The sequence below is a fragment of the Stegastes partitus genome, unplaced genomic scaffold, assembly GCF_000690725.1.
Source record: "Stegastes partitus isolate 25-593 unplaced genomic scaffold, Stegastes_partitus-1.0.2 Scaffold383, whole genome shotgun sequence".
NCBI lineage: Eukaryota > Metazoa > Chordata > Actinopteri > Pomacentridae > Stegastes > Stegastes partitus.
The window spans coordinates 178,616-196,423 of NW_007578114.1; the positions used below are offsets into that span (position 1 = coordinate 178,616).

The 17,808-nt window shown below is 42.3% G+C and overlaps 1 protein-coding gene across 2 annotated transcripts in view; it reads left to right on the forward strand.

Moving 5' to 3' along the window:
* The first annotated feature begins 1,215 nt into the window (after positions 1–1,215).
* The window catches only part of aplp1 (amyloid beta (A4) precursor-like protein 1), a 43,775-nt gene continuing 27,182 nt past the window's right edge, over positions 1,216–17,808 (forward strand). For both annotated transcript variants that reach the window (XM_008284987.1, XM_008284988.1), the window contains exon 1: positions 1,216–1,448. In XM_008284987.1, the coding sequence (XP_008283209.1) occupies positions 1,383–1,448 (66 nt within the window). In that variant the 5' untranslated portion in view covers positions 1,216–1,382. The remainder of the gene's footprint in view (positions 1,449–17,808) is intronic.

Here is a 17,808-nt window from a genome sequence, read left to right on the forward strand (position 1 = left end):
TACAAATAGAAGACAGCTGAAGTGCTACAGAGCAAAAGAAAACAAACAAACTATCTAACAAAACAAACAAAAACCAAATCGCTACTCCAGCCAATATTATGGTCTCATTTTGGAGAATAGTTTCATTTATGCATTTTATTACTCTAAATAAATGAATAGACACATGCATTTTAAATTAAATTAAATTAAATTAAAACAGATAAAATAAACTAATAAAATAAGAATAGATTAAAAAGCAAACTAATAGGGGGAGCCATGATTTGCATTTTCATATGAACAGAATGCAACACAAAGTTCTGCACAGAACAAAAGAAAAACTACATAAACAAGATAATACCACCATGACCTTTATTTATTTATTTATTTATTTATTTATTTATTTTTGTCTCATTATGGACAATATTGTCATTGTGCATTTTATTATTTTATAATGTATTAATTAATAGACACATAAATGTATAAAATTAAACAAAAACGCAAACAAAACCTAATTAAATTGTATGTATATATATAGAGAGAAAATTAATTAATTAAAAGCTAAACCAAAAAGATAAGCCATGAAAACAAACTTTCAAAAAAAATCTTTTTTTTTAAATTTTATTTTATTTTTCTTAATAGATGTCTTTGCTCTGTTTTGTTTTTCTATATTCTGTATTTGTCAGTAATTTGCATTTTGTTCACCTGTACGCTTTCCTGTGGAAGACCTTCTTTATCTAAAGCCATAAATAGTTGTGGTGCTTGCAAACAAAAAAAAAAAAAACAAACAACTGTGTGTGCATGCAGCCTCCTCCTCTCCTCTGAGATATTACATCCAAATGTAATCTGCATGCAATTGTGCCAGATGTGAGGCCTTAAGAGCTTTATTCACTGGACCAGATGTGGGGGTTTTTTTATTTTTATTTTTTTCTTCTTTCCTCCAGATGACATTATCATGAAGTCAATCTGCTTCCTGTTCAGTTTAAGCATATTAAAATTCACAACGCGAATCTTTTGGAGGTTTTTTTTTTTCCTTTTTGTTTTTGTCTCTTTAATCCGACACAGGAACTGGTTATGGAGCTGCATCCTCCATCCGCAGCCACCAGATGTCTCTGTTGACTAAAAAAGCGCCCCCGCAGCCGAAGGAAGCCGTGAGTAAAGTCTGTGATAAATACCCGCAGAAACAGGGCTTGGTTCTGTCAGACTTCATCCACATAAAAAGCCCAGGCTGCCATTGGAGAGCCCGTTGGCGAGAGCGCACAGGAGGAAGAGGAGATATCGCAGGGAAACGCAGCGTCCATCACTTCCAGCTGATGTAACCAGACAGCGTATGTTGGAGGCAGCTCTTTTGCATTAGCAACTTCGTCACCAAATAAAGAAAAAAAGAGACAAAAGAAGGCGAGAAAATGGGACATACCGCAATACCTATATTGATGGCTGTATTGTCCTATTGCGTGTGGGAAAACGTCGAGGTAAGACAATCTGGATCGCTCGTAAAGGCGCATTGCAGTTTGTTTCTCTGGATGTGTGTCGACCTTTTACATGTTTATCCATCGCTGTGGATGTATATATACATTTTACGCATACTCTCATCTCCATATTACTCACAGTCGCCCTTTATCTAGGGCAGGTTTAATTTCTAAATGCACCCTCGAGCTGCGTCCTATGTCAGCAGGAGTAAAAACACGCAGCAAAAAAACCGCTGATGCTGATAGTAGGGAGAAAGAAAAAAAAAGGTTTAATATGCAAATGCTGTTAAATGAATGACATGAGTGGACTCTCAGGGATGAGGATGTGTGGTGGTTTTTTTTTTCAGTGCTTTTGCTTCGCTGCGTCAAGTCTGGGCCTGACATGATGGATGTCACAGGCCTTTTTTTTTTTTTTTTGCTGTGTGGAAAAGGATGGAGATCAAATCCCATCTCGTTGCATCCCATCTGGCCTTGTCAGAGGAGGAAATCTTTTCTTCTTTTTTTTCTTTCTAGAGGAGTGGTGCAGCTCTTGAGCAGGATGGAGTCATGCATATTCAATTGTTGTGCTGTGTCTGCAATGCAATGGTTAAAAAAATAATAATTTACAGTGAGAATGAGGAATTCGAGGATTAAAAATCAGATTTGCAGTGAAGAAGAAGTCGATGCTGCTGCGTGTGATTCAGAGGAATGCTAATGAGAGATGTGGGGTCATCCTATTGGCATGTGTCTCCATCAATAGGCAGAAAGGGGAGAAAGTGTCTTGTACAGTCAATGGGCCACCAGCTGCTCCGACGTCCCTCCTGTCTCATCACGACGTCCAGCAGACCCACACTTTAATGGACCTGACCTTTTGTTTCTCAATAACTCCTCAGTCAGCCGTCATCTCGGGCCTGGGATTCAGGTTGTGTGAATGTGGAAGGGAGGACGAGGGGAGGAGGATGAGTCACGATGTCCCAGCTGGAGCTGCTGTGCTTCAGGTCAAACGCACTTCTTTCCCATCTGGAGAAACGAGGAGTGAACACACCTGCCTCCCGGTAGCTCGGATAGAAAGTTCAGCATCTCCCCGAGTTCCTAAAGCCGCCTTGTGAGATGTTTATTTATTAGCCATCTTCCACAGCGAGTCTGCAGCCCGTCATAAAGCCTCTTCCTTTCATTCTGAAATAATTTCGCTTCTCTAAGAGCCTTAGCGGGATTACTGCTATGCTGAGGAACAGGCTTTAGCTTCATACAAGGAGACCTGCCCATGAAGGTTTACACTGAAGATTACACTGTGAGAGGGTTGACTGGCTGGATTACACTGTGGTATTAGTCCTAATAAAACTGTCAGCTTCCCCTTAATTTACTCAACATTAATTCCGTTAAAATGTGAATTGGCCAAATTTGTTTTGATCGCTCTATTATTGTAGAATATTCAAATGAGTTTTGGGATAATCGGAGTATAATCACTGTTGGAAATTGAATTTTGGATTAGTTAAGGCTCGCTACACCTGTTTTTTGAAATAATTTTTTTTTAGCTGAAATGCACATTCAGGATTATCCGGTGTTGTTGTTGTTGTGAGTGGACGGACACATTGATGCCGGGCTGTCACATATACATGTCTGAATTCCCCGCTATGTCAGCTTTAATACCTGTCGCAGCACTCAGAGCATTAGCTAATTGACACACAGAGCAGATCTCCCCCTGACAACAAAGGTCACAGAAAAACAACCGCCCTCATGGAAGCCGGGGAACTTGTACAGTGTAGTTTGACCTTAATGGGAAGCTGTGGACACTGTGGATGACACATGATAGAAAATGTCTCACTTTTGGTTATACATCATGATATCGTGGTTGGTTTGATAAGAACTTGCCACCAGCAGTTATAGATTTATGGTTAGCAGTGATTTATTCATGCTGTTTATACTGAGATGGCTGTGATTTTGATATCTTTGGCTGTTTTGGGTTTGAGGAATGTTGGATTTTTTTTTACACAAATGTCATGTTAAGTCAAGTCAGATGTATTTTTAAAGCTTATTTAAAATAACAGGAGTTAAACCAAAGTGCTGCACAATTATAGAGAGCAACACATAAGATATAAACACAATGACTAAAACACCAATCAGAATAAAAACACAATAAAATAAATAAAAATATAACAAAAAAAAAAGATGCAACATGAAGTGAGGGTGTCAAGCTGTACTCAAATCTGAAGTGCTTTACTGTATGGAAGGTATACGATTTGCAGGGTTAGCCAAAACTAGACCCTCCTGCCTAGTTCATTATCCATTAAATATTTCTCAAGTCATGTTCCAGTCATTACAATCCATATTATAGCCACTGATTATTTTCATCAACTAGGCTCATCAATATATCAGCTTATTTTGTTCAACCAGAACTCTGACACCCTAAAGTGTTCAATATCTTTATTAGGATTGGACCGGTATGTTTTTTTTTCCAGGGCCAGTACCGATTATAAGTCATCAAGGAGACACATAACAGATTTATTTTTAAATTTAAGTTGTCGTCATGTAAAGAGTAAAAAGTCACATTTAGGCTTCTGTAACTCGAACGTCGTAGCATAAATGAGCAGATTATGGATATAAAGAAAGTTTAAAAGATTCACATAAAGACTAAGGAAGCACTGTAGTATCACAAAAGTGTAAAACAAAATACGTTTCATATTTCAGTGACCATTACCAAACAACATGAGTCAGTCTTAAAACGTCCATCAGAATCTGTTTGCCTTCAACGTCGCATGAAGTTGCTTTGAATTCGTTTCGTGCAATCTGCTCTTTAAGAGTCTGGAAATTCTGCGATATTTTGGAGTCAACATTCAGAATACCATGACATTTCATTGCAATGCATTTATTTGTGTCTTAGGTATGTTTAATTATAAGAGAACTTTTCAACATTGTTCCTTCAGTGCTGATAGGCTGTAACGCGTGATGCATAACCAATCAGATAGAGCTGTGGGCGGGACTTTGCTCATGACCTCAGAGCGGCAACTACAGTCCATGCAAATATAGAGGCATTATAGCTGAGAAAGCACAATTTTAATTAATTAATTTTAAAATAGATAACAGATAATTCTAACAATCCTGAATAGCTGACCCACTAATCAGCCTGGATGATCATCGCTTGACTCCTAATCTACAGTTACTGTCATAGAAATGGTAGAAAACCAGAAAATTAGGTCTGAACAATATGCAGAAGAAATCAGGTTGGGATTATTTTTGAAAGATCGGTGGGTTATGTCAGTGGGAATAGTCATTTTTGCTTTTTTTTTGTCCATTTTTTTTTAAGAAGAAAAAAAATCTAACTATTTTATTTGTACTATGTAAAATGAAAAACAAGCGTTCTGTCAGGAGAATGTGACTGAAAGGCCAGGACATGTCTGTAGCACCACAGTGCCTCATTTAAAATGGTATACTGTGACAGTTTTACTTTTAAAAAATGCACAATTTAGAGGTTGCACTTGGCCGTATTACAGTTTGGATAATATTTCAGTTAGTTCATCAGTTATTACCTCCGGTGGTGGTGATGCTGCAAATCAATGAGCAGATCTGCTAAATGCAATATTAGATTGCGTGTTAGCCAAGACTTGTCAATTTAACCACTGAGGTTGTTTTCAAGTAGCTCAGTCATGACAGGGGTGCATGGTATCTGTACTTTTAACATCAGAACTGTAACAGACATGATTAGGTTGTTAATCAACAGGAAGGTAACAAAACAATTAAACAGTGTTTTAGGATGTTTCAGCACAAGGACGCACTAGTTACAGCTTCTCAAATGTTTGTTGTGATGCTAATGAAATATCTGCCACTGTAGAATAGGTTTGGCAAAATCCATGACAGCTGAAAAATGTATATTACCTCGTGGTGCTGTGTATATTGCTGTACAAACCCAGGCTTAACCATCAGGGAATCGCAATAATACTCACTTATCAACAAAACACAAAGCCAGACCGGAGCGAGCGAGGCTGACTTTATGTAACAACAAAATCCCCATGCAGGAAAATGTGATTTAAAGCAAGCAGTCGTACAATGATTGTGCTTGTGTGTCGCCATATTTGATTTAAACAGGAGGCTGGGGACTACAGGTGTGCGCTCAGGTTCAGCACAGTTCCGCACTTATCAAGACAAATAACTGCAATGTGAACCAGAGGCTGAGCGTTTCGGCCCGGAGAGGCTGCAGAGGAACAGCGGCGCAAACAAATATACAGTATCTACAGGTTTCAGGAAACGCAGACGGTTCGGGAGCACATTAGGCACAAAGGGAGGAAAGAGGGAGGCGAGCACGGAGGAGGCATTATGTGTGGAAACTCAAAAAAAAGAGGTGGAAAGATAGGGAACACATTTTAGTTGAGGCTGAAGATTAAATAAAAATAGTGAGTCACAAAGTCGCCGTGTAACCCGGATCACCCCACTCTGCCACCTCACAGACAGCAGCAGCAGCAGCAGCAGCAGCAATTTCAGGCTGGAACACGGCCATACAGATTCATGCACCTCCCACCCCCATCTGCTTTTCAATGCAGCAACACAAGAGGATTTGTTTTGAAAAAAAAAAAAAAATCGGGGGAAAAAAGATGAGGACAACCAGATCTCCCTCTCTCGCACACACACACAGACACACTCTGCCCTACACTCAATTAATTTTAGAGCCGAGAGATAATCGGGTTCCACTAATGGATTCCCGTGTGCTTGCTATTCTCTACTATATCCGTGTGCCGGTGGGCATTAAACGTACCATTTTATTGTATCACATGTTTTTTCCCCCCCTCTGCTCTCTGTATCTGGCTTCCTTTCCAAGTTTTTCAAGTGCGACACACACACACACACACACACACAGAACCTGGATTAGATCTTGCAGAGTCATTGTGAAATGAGAGCTACGCTGCGCCGCTGGAAAAGGAAAGCTGTAACTGTGCTGTAGCAAATTGAGTTGTTACCAGAGGTGACAAACTTAAAGAATGACATTAGCGCAGCCTTTGGGACGTTGTTGCAATCGACAGCATTGAAACAATGCCTTGTGTTTGTGAGTGTTTGTTGGGGCGGCTGGTTCATTTTCATTCTCGGTTGTTTACAGAATCTGGGAATAGAGAAAGTGTACGTTGGTGTTTGTGTCCCCGGGCGTCGAGTTCATCCAGCTTTTCTGCAGAAAATAAATTGACATTAATTGCGCATTTGCACGGCATCCTCCCGATAGGTTCAAGGGGGCCTCTGCCAAATCCCGGCTAAGATGATTCATCTTTTCTTCTGCACTCTCTGAATTATTTTTAATTATGGGTCTCGGTTAAATGGGGAATAACTCCCAGGATGGAGTTTAATGATATTTGCTACTGAGGCTCATCGCTTCGTGTCATCTCCGCATCGCCCGTCATGCAAAAAAAAAATTGATTGACCCCATTTGATGATTTGATTCCTTTGGTTTCCCCGATTGCACGTCTCTTTCTAGGTTGCGCGTAATCAAAGAATTTCGATTAAAGCTGCTCCCGGTTGCCCAAATGTTACTTTACCTTTCATCATCCACTTACCGAATGTCAGATAGAACATATATATGTAGATTCGTGGGGCAATTTCAAGCTTGCAGATCAATTATGACTGCTTACACCTGTGTCTGGAACAGCTGAAGCCCAGATGGGAGTGTGGATGTGTGCAAGTGGCGGGGTAAGGAGGGGGGAAGCTGTGTGTTTTGCAAATCATAAGTTTGCCCGGTGTCACCTAGAGGGATTGAGATATTAGCGCAGCCGTCCTGATGTCATCCAGCTCGAGCCTCCTCTCCGGAGTTCTTGCAGAGGCAGAGATATCAGTGCAGCCCAAGGTCTTCACACTGCCACAGTAAGCCTAATGGGTTGTATTTCTGTGGAAAAGTTTTAATGCCAGAGCAAAGCAAGCTGTTTAGTCCTGCACACAGCCGGTGGGAGGTTTGAGCGGAGCAGCCCCAACCCTCCTCCCCTTCAAAACATCTGCAGTGTGGTGATAACACTTGTCCTCCATGTTCAGGAGGAAAAAGAGGGAGTGCAGTGAAAAAAGATTGAGCGAGAGAGAGAGAGAGAGGGGATTGCCCTGGCACAGCGGATGATTTGAGAAACAGAGGATGTGGAGAGAGAGTGTGCATGTGATGTAGAGCATGCAGAATGCTATGTGGGCTGCTGGGTGGAGTGCATGAAGGAAACCCAGCTCTATTCCCACTCAGTCCAAGCAGCTGGCAGAGGCAAGAAAAATCCCCGTGGCCACAGCGGAGCTCAAAGGTGTATGAAAGCAGGATTGCAAAATCTCATTTCCTAACAGCGCTGACTGCAGATTCTGAGAATTTGCGAGGTTGTCGGGTTCAGACCGGAATTAATATTCCGCAGACGAACATTGGGAACTGTTATGGAAGAAAATTGATGCACATTCTCGCTCCACCAAAAAAAAAAAAAAAAGGACAAAAAGCTCATCTTTAATACATAAATCCAAATGTGACAAAGATGGGTGGAAATCACTCACACACAATTAGGTCACACTGACAGAAGACTCTGAAGTACAAACACACATCCGCCACACACTTGCTGCTTTGTGAAGACGGTACACAGCGGCAGAAGACGCATCAATTATTGAGGGCCGCGAAAAGGTCTGGGCGCTCGCTTGTCGACGGGGCTTTGGCACTTGTCACGCACCCTCTCAGCGCTCAGACGCCAGCCCTCCCTCTTCATGCTACCTGGTTTTTATTGCATGTCCGCCCCCCTCCTTCGTCCACATCCACTCGCCCCGCCCGACTCCTCGCTCTACACGGCACAAAAGAAAATCCTCCGGCCCGTCTCCTCCTCGGCTCAGCCCCTCCTCATCCCTCCTGTCTGTGTCTTGCGTCCCAGCCTCCTCTGTTCTCCGCTGCTTCGTCCCAAAAGGCGCTCCTCCTCCTCCTCCTCCCCCTCTTCCTCCTCCTCCTCCTCCTCCGATGCTGCCTCTCCATCTGCCTCAGCAGCTCTCAGTGGCCAGTGACATCTTTTTCGCTTTCCTTGTGTACACTTTGATTGTTTTTGAATAATTAATGCTCCAAACTCAACCTTCATTTTATTATTTTTTTCTGCCCCTGTTTGTTATTTTCAGAGATCTGACTCTTATTTGCATCTGCTGCTTCTGTATTCTCACCACCCTCGACTACAAGATGTTTTTTCAGCCCAGTCCAGGAGCTAGTTTGGAGTTTTACATTTTTCCTCAACGCATCCCGTCCAAGTTACTTCTAGTGTTTTCCTCCATGCCTCTGATAATTGCAGGACACCTTCTGCACTTCTGAGGTTTATCTTGCTGTCAAACATTGAGCCTGTTTTTGATGTCAGATAGGGAACTAAGTGTGTCAGTGAAGGGTTTTATAATCACCCAGAAACCCCATTTTGTTAAATATCTGGTATTTTCCGGGAAAAAAAAGACTTCCAAAATCATTATCCGCAGCTGTTTGTGACCAGTGTTGGACTGAATTTGTTGTAGAGGACGGCACAGAGAGTCTCCCTTCCCTTGAGACAAAATGTTCCCACAGCATTTCACTCAGCCTACTTTGTAGTGTACACAGATGGAGTGCCTACTGGGCCTCGGCGATAAAAATGGTGATGTGTATCAGGGATCGACGCTTGATCAGAAACAATTGTTCTAAAGGATGTTCGATAGTTTCGCTTAAGTGCATTTAGATGCAAACTGCCATGAGAGCGCATAATAAACATGCAAAGTTCGTATTTGCATGAACATGAACCTAACAGGTTCTCCCTCCTCCTCGCTCATAACAGCCGATCTCATCGTATGTGCTTCAGCAGAAAGCAGCTGAACTTCTCTTTTTAGTTCTTGGAGATGTTTCATTTCCAAGAGGCTTCTGCAGCTCTCGTCCTCAGCAATCCATTTACATCCGAAGGATAAAGGACTCTGAGGACGCCAATGTTCACATTCTGGACAGAAAATAATCGTAGTTTGCAAAACTATGTTAATCTGGAACAGTGACCTCTAAACGGAAGAGGAGGACGCCACATATCACCTACTTAGAATGCTGTATTGACATTCCTTATTAGAAGGTAAATGGCACCTGGCAGTTCTGTTGTAACCGGGCCTTTAGCCATGTAATTCTGGATAAAAAGCAAATACCTGTGACTCCCCATTAGTTAGTTAGAACTGGATATGAGGTGAGATGTTTTCAAGAACCAAAAAGAGAAATCCAGTTGGCTACGACTAAAGCTCATAAGATGACCTGTATGACCGAGAACCGAAACAGACATATAGAACTGTATCTGTCACTCTCCTTGTTGGCTTCCATTGCTAGGCTGCCCAGGCCTTTCATTATATCTGGCCTATAGCCCGATGTAGGACGCATGTATAAGCCACTGATTGTGTCAGTCGGTTTTGTCCTTCTAGTATGTGTGTGTTACCGTTTTCTTTAGACAGGAAACAACAACAACCTTGGAGCAGCAAGTTACCGCCATAGACTGTATAAAAGATGGACGTAGCAACCGGCCCTGAAAAATGAAGCCAACCCGGAAGTGTCAAAAACCTGCAATATCACTACGTCCGCTAGTCCTGACTCCAAAAAGTCCTGGCTCCCATAGAAATGAATTGGAAAAGAAATGATCACAGATCACGACATACCGCATTCCTCCAGCTCAGGATTTTTTTAAAAATTAGTTTTCATAATCAAATCCAGAGATCAGGTGGCCAATCTGAAAATAAATCAATACTCAATTTTTTAAAAATCATCAACATTTTGCGGGGCAAGGGGCGTGGCTGGCTTGATTGACAGTCAGCAGCGACCATACAGACGAAGCGAGCAGAAGGCGGTAAATGTGGGAGAGGGCCCGCCTCTCAATCCGTCTGACCAATCGCTGCTCCTATGGCTCCGCCCCCCTCCGACGATTTTTGCGTCACTGGCTCCAAAAATCCAAGATGTTAGTAGCAAAACTTTGGCTTCATTTTCTCAGTGCAGAAACCAACGGGTGACGTCACGGTAGCTACGTCCATCTTTTATACAGTCTATGGTTACCACACTGACACGTTTTGCCGAGGATTTGGATGGTGCAGCCAGGCAGCCCTGCTCGTATCTTTATGGTGGATTATCCATTTTAATGAGAGCCCCTGTCTCCCCTGCATGCAAATGTTCCACCACATCAATTCCACCTGTCACTATGTTAACACCAAAGCTGCACCTTCACTTAGCCCCCCCTACGATGACTGTGATTGGTTTAGAGAAACAGAGACAAGATAAAGTGTTTTTGTTTAGTGAGGTGCAGCCAGACTATTATGTTCTACAGAATAGGTCCACTGGTGGAGGTTGCTGCCAACACAGACTAGTCATCGCCGTTGCTTCAAAAACACTCATGACTCCATGTCTCACCCCCTCCACCTAAGTGATGCACCGTCAACGACAGACTATACAGAGGCCAGTGCAGGGCCTTTGCTTGGTGTTTCCCGGTCTTGGCTTGACACTTGGAACCTTAGCTTGACCTGCAGCTTTGCCCCTTCCTGTGCCTCCATGGTTTAGTTATTGTGTGTTAAGGTGAGATAATTCTGTATTATTTTTATTTTATGTCCAAATTTATTCATTTGTGTGCGTTCGTCATTGTTGTGTACCATTTTATAAATAGTGGCCAAAGTACTTAAATTAAAATAAGCTTGTATTTCTGCTGGTCTTTAAAGCAAGTCATCAGTGTCCTCCATTATTATCAATGTCGACTGAAATGAAACGTTTTATCATGATGGATTTTTCTACTATATCTCCCCAGTGCCTGCTATAAAGAAGCGGTCTGGTGGTGCAGACAGCTATCGAAGAGAATCAGGTGCAGTTGTGGCTGCAGTCAGTGATGGGGAGAGACAAGTAGTATTTCATTCTTTTCTCAGCTCAGGCTCTTTTGTTCACCAAGGCCAGGCTGTGCCAGTTAACAGCCAATACTTATACAAGCCAGCCTGACAAAGTCTAACTGTGGCTTGGAAAAAAAATAACGACGTGACAGCACAAACGGAGGTTCCACGCCCTGGTGAGGCTTTTTTGTGTAAAGATTGCCTCAATGATTAAACCATTTTCCCTTCATTTGGACAGTCTGTGGGGACTTTATATCCAGAGGAAATGAGATAACACTAATATTTAATCTACTGCCGACTGCACAGCCGGCACACATTATCTGACCCCATTCTAAAATAACACAGAGAGTCAGAGCAAGACAGGACATGTCAGCCTGACATGATCTCGGTTATTATTGTTATTTTTGTGAGGCTGTGCCTTACAGTGCTGCAGGAAAATGTCGAGACTTTGTGTTAAATATGATGCATGCAGACCATAAATGGATGTAATAGCAGCAGCAGCAGCACCACCGTGCTACTTAAATTAACTTTCAAGGGAGATGATTTAACAGATTTTGCGATGATCAGGTGGTTCAGATTTAGCTGTTCTTTTGTGATTAATGTGTGAGCACTACTGGAGGAAGTCTCAGAAGGGAAGGGTGTTGGTGGTCTTGACTAAAGTGAAATGGAAAGATCATCAGCTGTGTGGAAACGTGTCGGCTGTGCGTCAGTGAAGCTGGGAGGCATGTGACACATTCTTAAGTCAGTTATTGATTTACTACGTTGATAGTGAGCTAATCTCTGATCATCCAAAGAATATGATGTGTGACTGATAGTGGAATCGCTGTTAGTACAGTACAGTTTTATTTATAGCTTTAACTCGTACTTATATTATATTATATTATATAAAATATAGAAAAGTAGAAAATCTTCTCATTTGAGAAGCTAAAACCATTCTCTGATTATCAAATTGTTCTCAATTAATTGTTCTCAGTTAGGCAATCAATTAGTTATAATCATACTGTATTCCTGTGTAATTTCCTGCGTAATTTTAAGCTACAATATTCATGTCACTGTCTTCGCTTGGTACCCCTGCCGACTGAGCCGCCGTGTTGCCACTATATATTTAGATGAAATTATTACCTAACTGTCATTTAATTAGCATAATATTAGCACAGCAAAACATTTTATAATATCACGAGGGAACATTCAAGTTTTTGTTTTCTCAGGAAAAAGTACAACGAGCCCGACTCAGCCCGCCCCTGCGTTGTGTATGTAATTTACAATGGCATGTAAACAACCAGCAGGCAGTGATAAGGAAAGCAAAGCAACAATTAAGCCGGCGATCAGCGACCTGCCGCGGCTACAAAGTCGAACCCAACATATGCTGACTGTTTTATGTGAGAAAGAAAGAGAGCGAGAGAGGTAGACTCATAATGAGTAGGAGAGAGAGAGAGAGAGAGAGTGACATGCTTGAAATTCTGTAGGGAACCAGTTGCTACGGTAACAGGGAAGGTAGCTGGCTCCTGTGGGTGGTGTTACCATGGCAACCACCCTCAGTGGCCAAGTGATGCTGAGAGAAAGAACGTAGAGAAGAAGGCTAAAAAAAAAAAAAAAAAAGTGTTTACGCGTTCGATGGGAACAAGTGAGGCAGACGAAGAAAGTGAGCAGAAGCTGAAGTACAACGTGTTCAGAGTGATACCGGCCCTGCTGCTGCGCGCTGTTTCAACTTTCTCTTTTATATTAATAAACTTTTGCAGAACCTCGGTTTTTTTGTTTTGTGTTTTTTTGTGCCGTGGCGAGTCGGTCCCAGCTGACCCTGCAGCATTAGTTGTTTATCCTGCTGTTCATTACCAGAGCACCTCATTACCGTGGCCGAAGATGCTGTGCAGGGAAACAAACTCTCCGAGTGACCTGGGAAGAAGAGGTTATCCCCTCAATTTGTCTGTGCAGTTGCAGGGGTCACGCCGGTCATGCTGTGCTCTTTTGTCAGCAGCGGTGGGCGTTTTGACCTCTCACTGGGCGTTAAACGCCAGTTTGTTCTCACTGTGGTGACACCACATGCCTCAGAGTTAAAGCAGTGAACCAACATGGAGTGAAACAGACTGTTACATACGTACTGTAATGCTTAATGTGGTGGGTAATGTGTTGTATGTGGTATAGATCTGGGGTCTCCGCTATTAATAGAAACATAAAGTGTTGCTTTTAACTCAGGGGACACACCCCCTCCGTAATAAATACATACAATAATAATAATATTAATGTATACATACTCTGCTTTTCCCTCCTGCTGCCTTCAAGGGAATCTCTCTCAACATATAGTGCATAACCTCAAAGCCTCATTTCCATCAGTTGCATCTGCTAGACGGGCTCTCGGGGGAGATGGCACAGTATGATCAGAATCGTATATGTGCATAAATAAGAGACAGAAGGAATGAGATATATTTTAACCTCTGTTCCCTCTCCACCCCCGCCCCTTATCCATGCAGGATATTACTCAATCTTCTGCTGAGAGCCTCTGCTGGTTTTATTGCTTTGCCACCATATCAGTGCATTGAGTTCTGCACGGCTTTATTTAGTTGCTTCAAATTTAGAGTTTCCTGAACAGAATTGACAGATAATTTAACTTTGACTCGCAGCTTCCACAACAAGTCGCCCCGCTTAAGGTGCCGTTGGCTTCAGGAAAACTCCATTACCAGGATCCTTTGCTTGTTTTGAGAAGCACAAGATTCAGGGAAGGAAAGAGATACCATAGCTGAGAGACGAATTGAGTTTAAGGCACAATTTGAAACGATGCAATTAGCAAATTGCAGAGGCTGCAATTTAGGATGTATAAGGTGTTGGAATGGGATTTGGTTTTATTTAATTTGAGCAGGTTGAAACTTTAACTGTTTATTCTTTAAAACATCAATCAGTTTTTACTACATGGTTCTGCTCAGCATGGTTTGTTTGATGCAATCCCAGTGTCCTTATTTAAGAGGCATAACTTGCACATTTACATTTGCTCTTTAAAAATTCATGCTGTCCTCCTTGTGTGACGCTTTTGATGGCAGCTAATGCTCATTCGCATGTTTTAAATCTAATACACAGTGAATATTTAACCCAAGTCTGATTTGAAATTATATTTTGCAAACCTCAACCACAATATCTGTCTGAAAAACAATCACAATTAGACTCTTTTTCCCCAATTGTTCAGCCCTAGAGGACACACTACATTGTAAAACCTCAAAAAAGTGAATGAAGTGAGTGGGGAGAGATGACATCCAAAGGAGAATACCCATGAAGAAAGACTCCTGCTGGAAAGACAGCAGAGTCAAAGACAGAACAAGGGGTTTGGAGAGACAGCGAAGGCCCCGAGTGCAAGATAAGGAAGGAGGCAAGAAGCTGCATCAGATCTTATTTATGCTGGCTGCCTGCTGTTCGTCAGGGGCACCGTAGAAAGACAGCCTGTCCTTAAGTGGATCAATTATTACAGTCTTTTAACCTAAACATGCCCTCATTTGGGCTTTGAGATTGCCTTAATCTACTTAAAAGATGCTCAAGGGCACGATGATGCTGCTTTAAGACCTCCAGTCTTGTCTCCCTCCTGCACAAATGCACACTTGTCTGATACCTCACTTAGTCGTAAAATAAAGTTATCAAAATTGAAACTAATGCTACTTCCTAATCTCCATTAACGTGCTTGAATTCGTGATTTGTTTCCGGGGTTGGATTAGAAGCACAGGCGGTTATTTATAATACTTAATTTTAACGTTGAAAAGACACCATGAAAATTTTTTAAAATACTGCCCTTGTCCTGTTGTGGTCCCAGCACGATTTGATGTGTTTGTTTAGCATTAAAATATGCAGTTTTACTTCTTAGGACCAAGAGCTTTTAAACCAGCAGGAAAAAAAACAACATAACAGTAGCTAGAGGCAAGCTGTAGTAATAGAAAATAATTGTCTTAGCTCAGTGTGTAATACATTTTAGCCGTGACAACGCATGAGATTCACTTAAGCATGAAAATATTTGCTAATAAAGATCTGAACCGCTCAGTCCCAGATATGACTCAAGCCTGTCGAATGTATTTACAGCATAAATACAGATTTGCAGAGCGTGTTTGCATTGTGTCAATCTCAATCTGCCTCTCCGAAAAAACCCGTGATTCAGTGTCAATTGTGTTGATGCCGGGATGATTCAGATAGACCTGCAGTGCTCAAATCTCCGCTAAGCCGTTGATTCCTTCAATCCCCTGAGGTAGCTCTTCAGCTTGAAATTGCATCTGCAGGCTCACAGCGTTTGGCATTAACATGTTGGCATTCCCATGTTGTTTTGCTTAACTGTGAAGGAGGTTCAGCGGTGTTGCGTAACAGCAGAGATTCATCAACAATGCCAACAGAAGACAAATTCATTTCAGCTTGGCTGTTTGCTGAAGAAGCCGAGTCTTCCAGGCACTTGGTGTTTCCGGACTCTCTGTTTTTTTGGCTGCATTTACGAAAAATTATTACGCAGCTGTTTGTCTCCCACGTATCTGCAGGAGGTGGTTCCGTAGAAAGGCTTGTGACCAGCTATTCTCTGTGAAAACATGCACAGTGTGGCGTCATTGTGACTCAGAAGAAGCATTTGTTGGAATGTGGGTGGAACTGAGAGGCAGACATGTATAGCTACTCTGTGCAAAAGTGTCACAATCGCTTGTCTCATTCTGAATATTGCCTTTCCACAGAACCGAGAACACCACGCATGAAATCAATTTTACATCTGTGGGAGTTTCCTATTGTGTCCTGCTTATTGTAATGGACGTTTTTGACAAGTTTTACGGAAGCAGCTGAAAGGCAGGATGTGAAAAAAACAAAACAATAAAGCTCGCAGGAAACATAGCTGTTCTCACCATATTGGCTCCACAGTGGAGGCAAAATTCAGGTGCGTGCATTGTGGAGTAAATGAGAAAAACAGGATATGTCTGAACATGAAATTAATGAGTAATGAGTAAATGGGAAAGGTGAGGTTTCTGTTCCCGGAGCTTCAGCTGAGTCCCGTGATGCCATTATATATGTGGGAAGTCTGTATCCAATAAAGGTCGTGTGATTCCAGGAGAATAGAGTGACCTTTACAGAGCTTATGGCTGAGCTGCAGCAGTCTGTACAGTGCTAGTTTGAAAGATATACACTAAAACCCTGAGAAATAATTTGCTGGGCTGGTGCTGCATGTGCAGAACCCACTGCACACAGCTCGGAGGATCCATTCTCCTAAATAACCACAATCATATAACGGTTGGCACGGCCAGCCTCCACATCTATGGAGTCTCTCGCGGTGATGCCAGATGACATGTCCTGTATTTTAAGCTATACTTGAAATTAAATCAAATATTGGGAGCTGGTTTTGGCTGCGGTTCCAGACCTAGATGAACCGTAGTGATTATGGGGCCATCTGCTCCCAGTGTGCCCAGCTGGAGGCTGGACCGCTGTAATCTGAACTGATGAAGCCCGACTTACCCTCCAATGTTTGTACATCTCTGCAACCGAAAGCCTCTGTCATAATGGTTGGTTATCAACTACTGAAATGAGGCATTTTGTTCAGCATTCAATAGGCAACTTTACAGCTGTGTGTGTGTGTTTTACAGTAGGAAGCTATAGAACAATACATAAAACACAATGCAATCTTTTCCGCTCTGCCCATCAGCGTGTTCTGAATCGAAAATTAATGGCATCAATTAGCCATTAGTCAGAGACGTATAATAATGACTCCATGTGCAGAGCTAACCTGCTCTATCCTCCTTTGTCCCTTCTGCACCAGGAGAGTCTGGCAGACTAATGTTGCTGCTCTCTAATAACTACATGCCACACCAGGAAGAGGCCTGATGGAGCCTATGAATAATTAAGCAACATGATTACAATGATGAATGCTCCTAAATCTATCTGGCCATTTAGCACCAGACTGGGGAGGGAGGCCAAACAGCAGAGTGTCACGCATTGTGTGAAAGCTGTTAGGGAGGGAGACGAGAGGGATATCAAGGATGGGGCGGCAGGGGTGGATGAGGCTTGGCCTTGGGTAGGAGGCAGAGGGAGAGAGAGGGAGGAGGAGGTGGGGGGGGGAAAGGGAAAATAGAAGAAGAGTGAAGGAGGGGCTCAGAAGCAGGAAGACACCCACCATTCAGCCATCTGTGCTGCAGAGAAGCACAAAGACGTGCTCAGGAGGGCCTGTGTGTGTGTGTGTGTGTGTGTGTGTGTGTGTGTTTCATAAATGTATGCATCTAGTATGAGGCCTATTTGTACGTGGGTGTGTTCTCTGCATGAATGATGGCAGTTTGCCAGTCTACAGTGTTCTACTGAGCAGGAGCAAGTCAGGTTGTTCAAATCACAAATGACAAAGGTCAAAGTTAAAGTCTACTGGATTTGGTTTGTTTTTTATTTCTACGTCTCCCCCTTCATGCTCAAATTTAGCGACTTGAAGTAGAAGTGACAATGGAGGATTGATATGGTTTCTTCAGAGCCGATATTAATGCAGATTATTATAATTAATCAGGAGACTGATATTTGATGTTTGGAAATGTTATGTATTTGCAGTTGAGAGGAAAATCCTGGGCTCACCATTTAGAAGAACACAGACTCCAAC